At 38.4% G+C, this 10,792-nt stretch overlaps 1 protein-coding gene and 1 long non-coding RNA gene across 3 annotated transcripts in view; one reads left to right on the top strand and one right to left on the bottom strand.

The window, feature by feature from the left end:
- The window catches only part of LOC122557765, a 33,652-nt gene that overhangs the window by 12,493 nt on the left and 10,367 nt on the right, over nucleotides 1-10,792 (bottom strand). The gene's annotated exons all lie outside the window — the stretch shown is intronic.
- The window catches only part of LOC122557764, a 47,344-nt gene that overhangs the window by 30,216 nt on the left and 6,336 nt on the right, over nucleotides 1-10,792 (top strand). For both annotated transcript variants that reach the window (XM_043705727.1, XM_043705728.1), the window contains 4 exons: nucleotides 458-766; nucleotides 2,064-2,390; nucleotides 6,889-7,200; nucleotides 8,266-8,573. In XM_043705727.1, coding sequence (XP_043561662.1) covers nucleotides 458-766; nucleotides 2,064-2,390; nucleotides 6,889-7,200; nucleotides 8,266-8,573 — 1,256 coding nt within the window. The remainder of the gene's footprint in view (nucleotides 1-457; nucleotides 767-2,063; nucleotides 2,391-6,888; nucleotides 7,201-8,265; nucleotides 8,574-10,792) is intronic.

Raw genomic sequence — 10,792 nt, 5'->3', positions numbered from 1 at the left:
GACTTCTTTTTCTTCCTTTCCTATTCTGATCTGTAATCTATTGTAACATCAATACCACCCCCTACTGCTGGACTCCAGATTGTGAATTGCCTAAAGATACTTTTATGGCATGATCAATAATCGCCCTTGAAACCTTTTTCTACATATGCCAATATGTACACGTATTTGTCATTTCCTCTTCCAATATCTTGGTTCACTTGGTAGCTGAGGTGTTTGATTCATGCCACATTCCAGACTGACCTTTCTATTCAGTAAGGAATGAGTATGACACTGCTGGAGAATCATCTTTGGCTGGGATGTTAAACTGAGGTTCCGTATCAGGTTTTATATGGATGTTAAAGATCCTGTTATTCATTAAAGTAGAACAGTGAGATCACTGAAAATGAGAGTTCTTCATAACAGGGAAACTATATGTGAATGTATAAATGAGGTAATGTTCTAATATTTTATTTTCCAGCTTTCCCATCTCTTGATGCCATCTTAAGTGACCCTGTGAACCCTGTAATTGGAGAAACGTTGACTCTAACCTGCAAAGTGCATTCCTTTTATCCTGAAAGTATTACTGTCCATTGGTTGAAAAATGATGATGTAGTGGAATCACAAACACCTGAAACTGTTCAAAATTCAGAGAATGGATTGCACGAAGTTACCAGTTCATTTATAATTACTCCAACCTTATCAGACCTACAGTGTAAATATAAATGCCAGGTCGATCACAAGAGCCTTATGTATCCAAGATTTGCAGAATATATTCCTGAACATTTAGGTATGTTTATTCTTATTTAAAATCCTTTCTGCAATATTTGTTTTATTTACAAATCAACTACATCGGTTTCACTGTATTCACTGAAATTAATCTTGTTCCCTGGCCAGGATGCTTGAATTTAGCAGTCAGCTGTTTTTAGTTTGCAGAATAATGTTATGGGAATTTAAATGCATTTTAGTGATATAGAATGGGTAACTATGTAAATATTTTTGTAACATCATTTCACAGTTAAAACTGTTATTAAGAGAGGATTTCAGCTAACACACAAGTTACACTGATTGCTACATTATTCACCTTATCCTAAAATCAGATCATTGTCATCAAAATGAAATAACATTTTGGTGTATTTAGTTAGTGGTGTATTTTTGTGATATTACGTCCTCTATATCACTCCTTAATAAATTTTAAGCATTGAAGAGCTGCATGTAAAATAATTCAGTAAAGAGAAGGGCTGACGGGACAAAATTGTGTAAGAAAGATTAGTTACATTGCCAAACTAACGGTAGATCTGGCATCACAGAAATGGTAGGGAGAAGTGCACTGCCTAATTTCTCAACAGTATCAATGATGATGTCGAACCATGTACAGCAGAATGAAAGCAGTGATTCAGGAAGGCAGCTCGCCACTATCTTCTTGAGCAATTGAGAGAGGGGCAAGAAGTGCTGGCCTGGCCAGTGATGCCCAAGTACATTTTTTTCCCAAAGTAATGTTCAAGAAATAATGCTTGACCAGGCACAAAAATCTTGATTTTTAAAAATTTTATGCTATTTTAGTATGGACAAGCACTTTTTTTTTGCTCAATGATGACTGTTCTGAATGTATTAGTAGTAAAATCATTATATTGTATCTACAGCCATTGTTTGAAATTAAGTAAAACTCAACTACAGCATTTTGGAATAGCAACCAAGTATAATGTTGGGTGTTGGTATAATCCAGTTCCAGGTGAGGTGCCAGTATTCTGGTGATTTATTCTCGGGATAGTTCAGTTTATACTCTTTTAGAACATTGTTTCTTTATAAGCTGAGCCGTTCTGGTGCTAAAATGTGACTTTTATTTGGGAAGGAAATATTTTTGTGGGGTTTTATCACAACAAACTAGCCAAGAGAATTGAGTTAACATAAAATATGAAGTTTTTTTGCATGTACATGTAATAATTAGTATTAGCAGCCTGCATATTTGTTGTTTTCCAAATACAGCAATTGAGTAAGTTCAAAATAGTTTGTTATATAATTTTTGGTACTGAGGTCTGAAATGAAAGCCAGTAAAATGTATTTCTTAATGTTTCTCTTGATTTCAGTATCCCATCCTCAAGTATCTGAAATTACAAGCAATTCTGCCAACCCTGAAGTAGGGAAGGAGTTGATTTTAACCTGTAATATAAGTGACTATTATCCAGAGGATATTCAAGTTGAATGGTTCAGAAACGAAGTGAGAATTAACAATAACGTCAAATATGAGAAAATTGTGGAGCAAAATTCCTGTAAAGATGGTCTGCACAGCAAAGTCACCACAGTAACTTTGACTCCGAGTACAGATGATCATCAAGTTGAATATAGGATCGAAGTTTGCCATTCAAAATCTTCAACCAAACCTATTAAGAAATGTTTCCAGCTATGTCTTAAAGGTGAGATAAAAGTATTCTATTTGATTAAATGAAATAAGACCATAAGAAGAAATGGGCCATTCAGCCCATTGTATCTGCTGTATCATTGAATCAGATCGATTGGATAATTCACAACTCCACTTTCCTGTGTTTTCCCTATAACCCTTAATTCCTTGCCGATTAAAAATCTGTCTAACTCCATCTTGAATATACTTAATGATCAAGTCTCAATAGCCCTTTCTGGTAAAGAATTTCACCAATTCACTACCCTCAGACAAAATTCCTCCTCATCTCTGTTTAAATTGCAATCTCTTGTTTGGAGACAATGCCCTTTGGTGCTGGACTCTCCCACAAGGTGAAATAGCCTTTCAGCATCTGCCCTATCAAGTCCCATGCAAGTCTTCAATGTTTCAATAACGTCTCCTCTCATTATCCTATATTTTAACAATTGCAGATACAATTTATTCCATCTCTTCTCAATATAGACCCTCCATACCGGATATCAGCATAGTGAATCTTCTTTGGATTGCTTCTAATGCAAGTACATCTTTCTATAGATAAGGGGCACAAAACTGTTCACAGTATTCCAGCAGCAGTCAGACTTATGCTGTGTAGTTTTAGCAAAATCTTCATATTTCATATTCCATTCCCTTTGAAATAAAGGCAAACATTCAATTTGCCTTCTGTATTGCCCCCAAACTTGGATGGTAACTTTTTGTGATTCATGGACGAGGACTCGCTAATCCCTCTGTTATGTAATGTTCTGCAGTCTTTCTCCATTGAAATAATATTCAACACCTCTATTCCTCCCTCCTGCATTCCTGCCTAACCTCTTATCTCCCTATATTATATTCTAGCCACCAAGTTAGTATCCACTTGCTTAACTGTCTATATCCCCCTGCAGAGTCTTTTCCTCACCACTTGCCTTCCCACCTGTTTTTGTGTGATCTGCCAGGTTGGCTTTGGTACAAACATTTTCCTCATCCAAGTCATTAATATACATTCATATACATTTTAATCAATTGTGGTCCCTGTTAGAGGTTGCCATTCTGAAAATGTCTTCTTATCCAACTCTGTCTTCTGTTAGTTAGCCAATCTTTTATCCATGCTAACATGCTATTTCTTGAACCTTATTCAGTAGGTGTGGTACATTATTAAACAACTTCTGAAAGTAAAAATATATTACACCAATTACTTCCCTTTTTTCTCTCCTGCTTGTTACTCATCCAGTAATTCTATGTCAGATATGATTTTCCCCTTTAGGAAACCATGTGGACTCTGCTTGATCATATTATACATTTTAAATATCACATCCTTTATAATAAATTCTTACATATTCCCAGTAACAGATATCAACAGATGTTTCCTTCCCTTTATAAACAAAGGTGTTTTCTAATCCATTGGAACTTGCTTATGAAAAGGTTAATTGAATTGTATTTGATATGCAAAAACATTTTAACTGTGCCATTATGCATTTCTTTCCCTTTCTTTGTTCTGAATAAAAATAACTGAATCTGTCACAAATAATTTTTTTTTGATTAATGATATTGTGAAATGGATGGTATGATGGCTCAGTGGTTAGCACTGCTGCCTCACAGGACCAGGGACCCGGGTTCGATTCCAACCGATGGCAACTGTGTGGAGTTTGCATATTCTCCCCATGTCTGTGTGGATGCTCCAGTTTCCTCCCACAGTCCAAAGATCTGTAAGTTTAATAGATTGGCTATGCTAAATTGCCCATTGTGTCCAAGGATGTGCAGCTAGGTGGATTAGCCAGAAGAATGCAAGGTTACAGGGATAGAATAGGAGAGTGGGTCTGAGTGGGCTGCTGTTTGGAGAGTCAGTATGGACTTAATGACTTGCTTCCACACTAGTGATTTTGTGATTCTAAGTATCCTAATCATACAACAGATAATCAATGTCGTGGGCGGCACGGTGGCACAGTGGTTAGCACTGCTGCCTCACAGCGCCAGAGACCTGGGTTCAGTTCCCGCCTCAGCGACTGACTGTGTGGAGTTTGCACATTCTCCCCGTGTCTGCGTGAGTTTCCTCCGAGTGCTCCGGTTTCCTCCCACAGTCCAAAAATGTGCAGGTTAGGTGAATTGGCCGTGTTAAATTGCCCTTGGCGTTAGGCGTAGGGGAATGGGTCTGGGTGGGTTGCGCTTCGGCGGGTCGTTGTGGACTTGTTGGGCTGAAGGGCCTGTTTCCACACTGTAAGTAATCTAATCTAATCTAATCTACTTTTTACTGCTTCACATTTGGTGTACATGTGCCCACAGTCACTGCCTTAGGCTTCAGATCAGCCTCCTTGAGGATGAACCCACAGAAAGTAACTTACTCGGATGGACCCCTCTGCCAAGCACTCGATCCTGTGCAGACCAACAGGAGGGAGTATTTTTGCAGAAACCTTTACCCTCTCCTTAGTACGATACAAGGTTCCCACCTGCCTCAAGAAGTCCTCTATCTTCCTGATGCCAAAGACAAATCAGGCAGAATGCCTTATGACTACCATCCAGTCACTCTGATATCCATCATTATGAAGTACTTTGAGAGGTTAGTTACCACACACATCAACTCCAGCCTCCCAGATTACCTTGATCCGCTACAATTTGTCTACTGTTACAATAGGTCTGCAGTGGAGACCATCTCCATAGCCCTACACTTATCCCTGGAATATTTAGGTAACAAGGACACCTATGTCAGACTACTATTTATGTGTTGAAGTTGGAGGTAAAGTCAATAACTCCAACAAAACTCCTCTCCAAACTCTGAGGTCTAAGACACTACAACTGCTCTGTGACTGGATCCTCAACTTCCTGACCCACAGACCGCAATCAGTAAGGATAGGCGACAACACCTCCGCCATGATGATCCTCAATATCGATGTCCCGCAAGGCTGCATTCTCAGCCCCTCACTATATACCTTCTACCCTCGTGGCTGCATTGCCAAATTCAGCTCTAACTCCGCTTCCAAATTTGCTGATAACACTACTCTAGTGGATCGGATCTCAAACAACAAGACAGAGTACAGGAACTTGAACATGGTGTAAAGATAACAATCTCTCCCTCAATATCAGCAAAATGAAAGAACTGGTCTTCAACTTCAGGAAGTGGAGTGGAGGATATGCCCCTCTCAATGATGCTGAGATGGACGTGGTCAAGAGGGTCACGTTCCTTGGAGTAAATATCACTAACAATCTGCTTGGCCAACCATGTCGCCGCTACAGTCAAGAAAACACATCAATGCCTGTCCTGTACTTCCTCAGAAGGCTAAGAAATTTACCATGCCCACAATGACTCTTATCAATTTTTATAGATGCACCATAGAAAGCATCCTATCCAGATGAATCATAGCTTGGTATGGCAACTGCTGTGCCAAGACTATAAAAATTAGAAAGTTGTGAATGCAGCCCAGTCCATCATGAAAACTAGCTTTCCTTCCATTGACTCCAACTACATGTGCGGCTATCTCGGGAAAGCAGCCAACATAATCAAACACCCTTCCCACTCTGGTTATACTCTCTTCCACTCCCTTCCATAGGGCAGAAGATACAAAAGTTTGAAAATACATTCCAACTGATTTAAGAACAGTGAGTATCCTACTGTTATCAGATAAATCAACAGACCTCTCAAAGTTGATCTTTCTCTGCACATTCTCTGTAGCTGTAACACTATATTCTGCATTCTGTTCAATTACGCTGATTACTAATGTAAGGTGTGATTTGTTTGTTTAGCACAAAATACAGTACTATATCTTGGTACATGTGACAATAATAAATCAAAACAAATCAAATCATTGAATCCATGCCATCAATATCAGGGAATCACTAGTGGTCAAAAACTACACAGGATCAGCCACATAAATGTCATAGCCAATGGAGCAGATCAAAGGCTGGACGTTCTGTTGATTACTCAAGTGATTTCCCAAAGCTTCTTCACCACCTAGAAGGTATCTGTCAGCATTGTGTGGTTGAATACCGTCCACATGGCTGTATTGGTGATGCTGTAGCAAAACTGAAGCATCTTAACACTAAGCTAAGATATGCTAGTTGACTGGCACCCTATCCAGCTGTTAACTGGTTAACTGGTTCATCAGTGGTGTACTTGGTTATGATGTGTATATGTACAGGAAGCACTGTGACAAGTTGCCAAGGCCTCTTCAACTAACTTTCCAACCCTGTGATCCCCACCACGTAGAAGGATATGACAAGAGGGTACGTAGACAGCCACTGTCGCTTCTTTTACTGCAGTCAGCTATCACCCTGCTTTAGATATTCAAAGCCATTCCTTCATTACAACTGGATAAAATCCTAAATTCCTTACTTAACAACACATTAGAAACCTACGTGGTGCAGCTTATCATGAGTTAAGGGTTAAAAGAGGTGAATAACAAATGATAGCCTTGTCAGCAGTATCCATAATTTGAAAAATTAAAATAAAGAAAACCTATTGACAGGTAGGAGTGACTTAATTTGGCTTTGTGGATCTTTTAAATGTGTCATTTTCTCTCTGTTAATAGGCTCACCCAAAATTTCAGTGTTCAGGATGGAGCCAGAGAACCCTTCATATGGACAGCACCTATCAGTGTTTTGTTCAGTTTCTGGAATTTCCCATCGGAATGTTACAGTGGACTGGTATAAAGAATATCAATTAATTAAAAAAGGAGTCACAAATACAAAGCCTATACTTAACTCTGACAAAGCCTACAAGATAGATGCGTGTCTGAAATTTTTAGTGACTGCAGAAGACTTTGAAAGAAAATTATTCCTTCAGTATAAAGACAAAGACAAAGGTGATAAATTTACACGACATATTCACCTTCCCCTCCAAGGTGAGTGGATCTTGTGCTCTGATGTTTAAGCTTTGAGGGATTATCACTTTTCTTCCAGCATTTTGTTAGAAATGGGTAATGGCTACAGGGAATTGATGGCATCTGTGAGCCAGCCAACTAACAGGGAGGCTGTTCAACTGATCAGATTGAAGAATTATCACCAGCGCATGCAGACAGCAGAGCACCAGCTTTTTAAAAAAGGAAATGTAATTCACATAAATCATACAAGAAACAAATGAAGGTTCAGGCAGAAACCTAGGATTAACATAAAATATGTGAAGATGGAAAACTATGCTTTTAAAAATGTAATTTACACTATTAATTTTATTTTGAGAAAATGAAACTCCAAACTTGTAAAATTATTAATGTCAGCTAGGAGGTTGAGTGGTGATTACCACTTAGTGTATTATTCCAATTCAGTGACTCCTGATTAAAATGATGACATGTTCAAATTTTTTTTATTCATTCATTGGATGTGGGTGTTGATGACTAGGCCAGCATCTGTTACCCATCCAAAATTGCCCAGAAGGCAATTAAGAGTCAACCACACTGCTGCGAGTTTGGAGTCACATGTGGGCCAATCCAGGTAAGGCAAGGATGGCCTAAGGGAAGTGAGAATGGTCGGCAATTAGTTTAGCAGATTTATGTGCAGATTAGCGGAGATTGCACCAGTGCAGTCTGTGGAGGGGTACCAGTATTTTCCAGATTTCACTGTTTAATTAGACAAGGGTGGGCATAAGAAATTGTTGATTTTTATGTGTAACAGTGAGCAGCAACACCCTCACTGTTGTTAATATTATAACATTGGCTGTTGGTTGAAGAGAGAAACATTTGCTTTATCAGATCAGTGGAAATTACTAAGTACAAGTTTGATCTAGCTTTTCTAAATACTTTGATAGTAAACACATTATATTACTTTTTGGAACTTAATATAACCACTTAACTTGAGCAGTTACTGAAAAAAACATTTAAGCCTTTGAAACCTAAATATAAATTTATTTAAATTGTCTCCGATTACAGTTGGTATCTTTGAGAACTTACATTTTGTTTCTGCATTTCTCGTAGCTATGACTCCTGAAGTATCAGAAATAGAGTGTCAACCTCCTCATCCCAAAAAGGGAAAAAAAGCTATTCTTTGCTGCAAGATTGAGCATTTTTGTCCCATGGATATACTGGTTATTTGGAGCAAGGGATGGACAGAATACAAGGATGAGAAAAACACTGAAATACCCAAAATCGATGAGAAGGGACTTTACTCTACAGTTACAAGGCTACCAATTGACGTAGTTGAAGGCAGAACAGAATACACTTGTGAAGTTCGGCATCCAAAAACCAATGATATTGTAGAGAAGACGTACGTTCTCCAGGTTTAGGTATGTTCTGCATTTTCAGTGCTCCTTAATAATTTGTTTTAAATACTAGCAAATTTTGAACAATTGAACATGATAAGTCCACCTAGAGAACTATGTTGTCTGTCAAGTTGCCTTAGCTTATTGAGATATTCTTTGTTTTACAGGAGTTTCTATCATTGTGGTCTTCATCCAATATATTAAAAAAATTACAATAATATACTATAATTAATAGATAAAAAACAGATTTTGTTCAATTTGTATGCCCTGGTATTAAATGCATTTTAAAAGAAAATTGGAGTTTGAGGACAGAGTTATGGTATTACCTATGCTCTGTGGAAACTATTTGAGATTTACATGCAAACCTTCTCTGGGTTGCACTCTCTTATGTCTTAAAACTTAACTCCAATAATGTAGCACAAAGTTTTTAAAGAAAGTGTACAACCTGAGGATATCAAACCGTCAGAAGTGCTATCATTGATTAGCATGTTGTTATAAACTGCACTTAACAGTACTGGTGAAAACTCTGCTCTGTATTTTCAAATTGAGTCCCTAAATCGTCAAGATGTTAAGAGATTGTGATTTGATATTAACAATTCAATTAAATCAGATTTATTTTTCTCATAGAAATCCTCACTTTCATGGTATGATTTTAGTTGCTAACAAAAGTACACTAAAGGCTTGTTCTTTTCGGTGGCTTTTTGGAATAATTTTAATTACTGCAACAGAGTAGCTGGAATACTCTAGGGTGTAAAATAATTGACATATTGGTGCTATTTATACTGTAGCTCCTTCAACCACTGACTCGAGCAGTGCAGATTTTGATTATTATAATCTAATTCCTGTTTCTTTATCCAACCCTTTTATCACCATGTCTGAGATGGTAGCAGTTTCTCATCTGAGTCAGCAGGTGTTGTTTTGAGTCCCACTCCCATACTGAAGTGCAACAATTTAAGCCGATTGCTATATCTGTCAGAGGTGTCGTCTTTTGGATGTGACTTTAAATCAAGGGTGTGCTTGCCCCTTCAGAGGGACCTCATAAATTACGTAACGCTATTTCAAAGAAAGCAGGGACATTATGCCCAAGTGACCTGGTCAATGCTTATTTCTCAATCAACTTCATGAAAATAGATGAGCTGTCATATTTTCTACTTTTACGACCTTAGCTGAACTTGAAATATATGTTTTAAGATTACCTTTTACTCTACATATATTTTGGCCCATTACCCAGGAATCAGAGGATTTGTCTTGTAAGTTATTGCTGTATCATCATAGTCTCACCAGACCATAGAGGTGTTGTCTTATTAGAAAGAAGCAACTGGTGGTGATTTAACCTGAGGGCCACCAGACCTCAAGCCAGGGAAGAGGTTGAGAAGGAGAGTTCTTCATGGTAACCTCAGACCAGTAAAGGAGTATTGACCTCATGCTGTCAGCATCTCACTGCTCTGCAAATCAACAATCCAGCCAACTGAGCTAAACCAATTCCCTAATACATTGCATAAATAGATATTTTGGTTGTGACATGTATGAAATTGGCAGACTAAGCTTCTCCCCAAGTATTTCCAGCTTTCCTATAGAGAATCTAATCTAACCTATCAAAAAGTGGTGATTTATATGCCACTTTCTATAATTAAGTACATAACTAGGTGATGAATATTGAATAAGAGCAAAGAACAAAGAACATTTACAGCCCAGGAACAGGCCCTTCTGCCCTCCAAGCCTGAGCCGATCCAAATGTACTGTCTAAACCTATCGGTCAATTCATAAGCATCTGTATCCCTCTGCTCCCCACCTACTCATGCATTTATCCAGACGCATCTTAAATGAATCTACCGTACCTGCCTCTACCACCTCTGTTGGCAACGTGTTCCAAATGCCCACCAGCCTCTGTGTGAAGTACTTGCCGCGTGTATCCCCCTTAAACATTCCACCTCTCACCTTGAAAGCGTGACCTCTCATTATTGAATCCTTCACCCTGGGAAAAAGCATGTCTCTATCCACCCTGTCAATACCCTTCATGATTCTATGATGAATCTCAATCAGGTTCCTCCCACTCTCCTTTTTTCTAATGAAAATATACCTAACCTACTCAACCTTTCTTCATAGCTAGCACCTTCCATACCAGGCAACATCCTCGTAAACCTTCTCTGCACCCTCTCCAAAGTGTCCACATCCTTTTGGTGATGTGGCGACCAGAACTGTACACAGTATTCTAAATGTGGCCGAACCAATGTCTTGTACAA

The sequence above is a fragment of the Chiloscyllium plagiosum genome, chromosome 16 (assembly GCF_004010195.1).
Source record: "Chiloscyllium plagiosum isolate BGI_BamShark_2017 chromosome 16, ASM401019v2, whole genome shotgun sequence".
NCBI classification, from domain to species: domain Eukaryota; kingdom Metazoa; phylum Chordata; class Chondrichthyes; order Orectolobiformes; family Hemiscylliidae; genus Chiloscyllium; species Chiloscyllium plagiosum.
The sequence above is the reverse complement of the archived record's forward strand: the minus strand, read 5'-3'. Positions and strand labels throughout refer to the sequence as shown.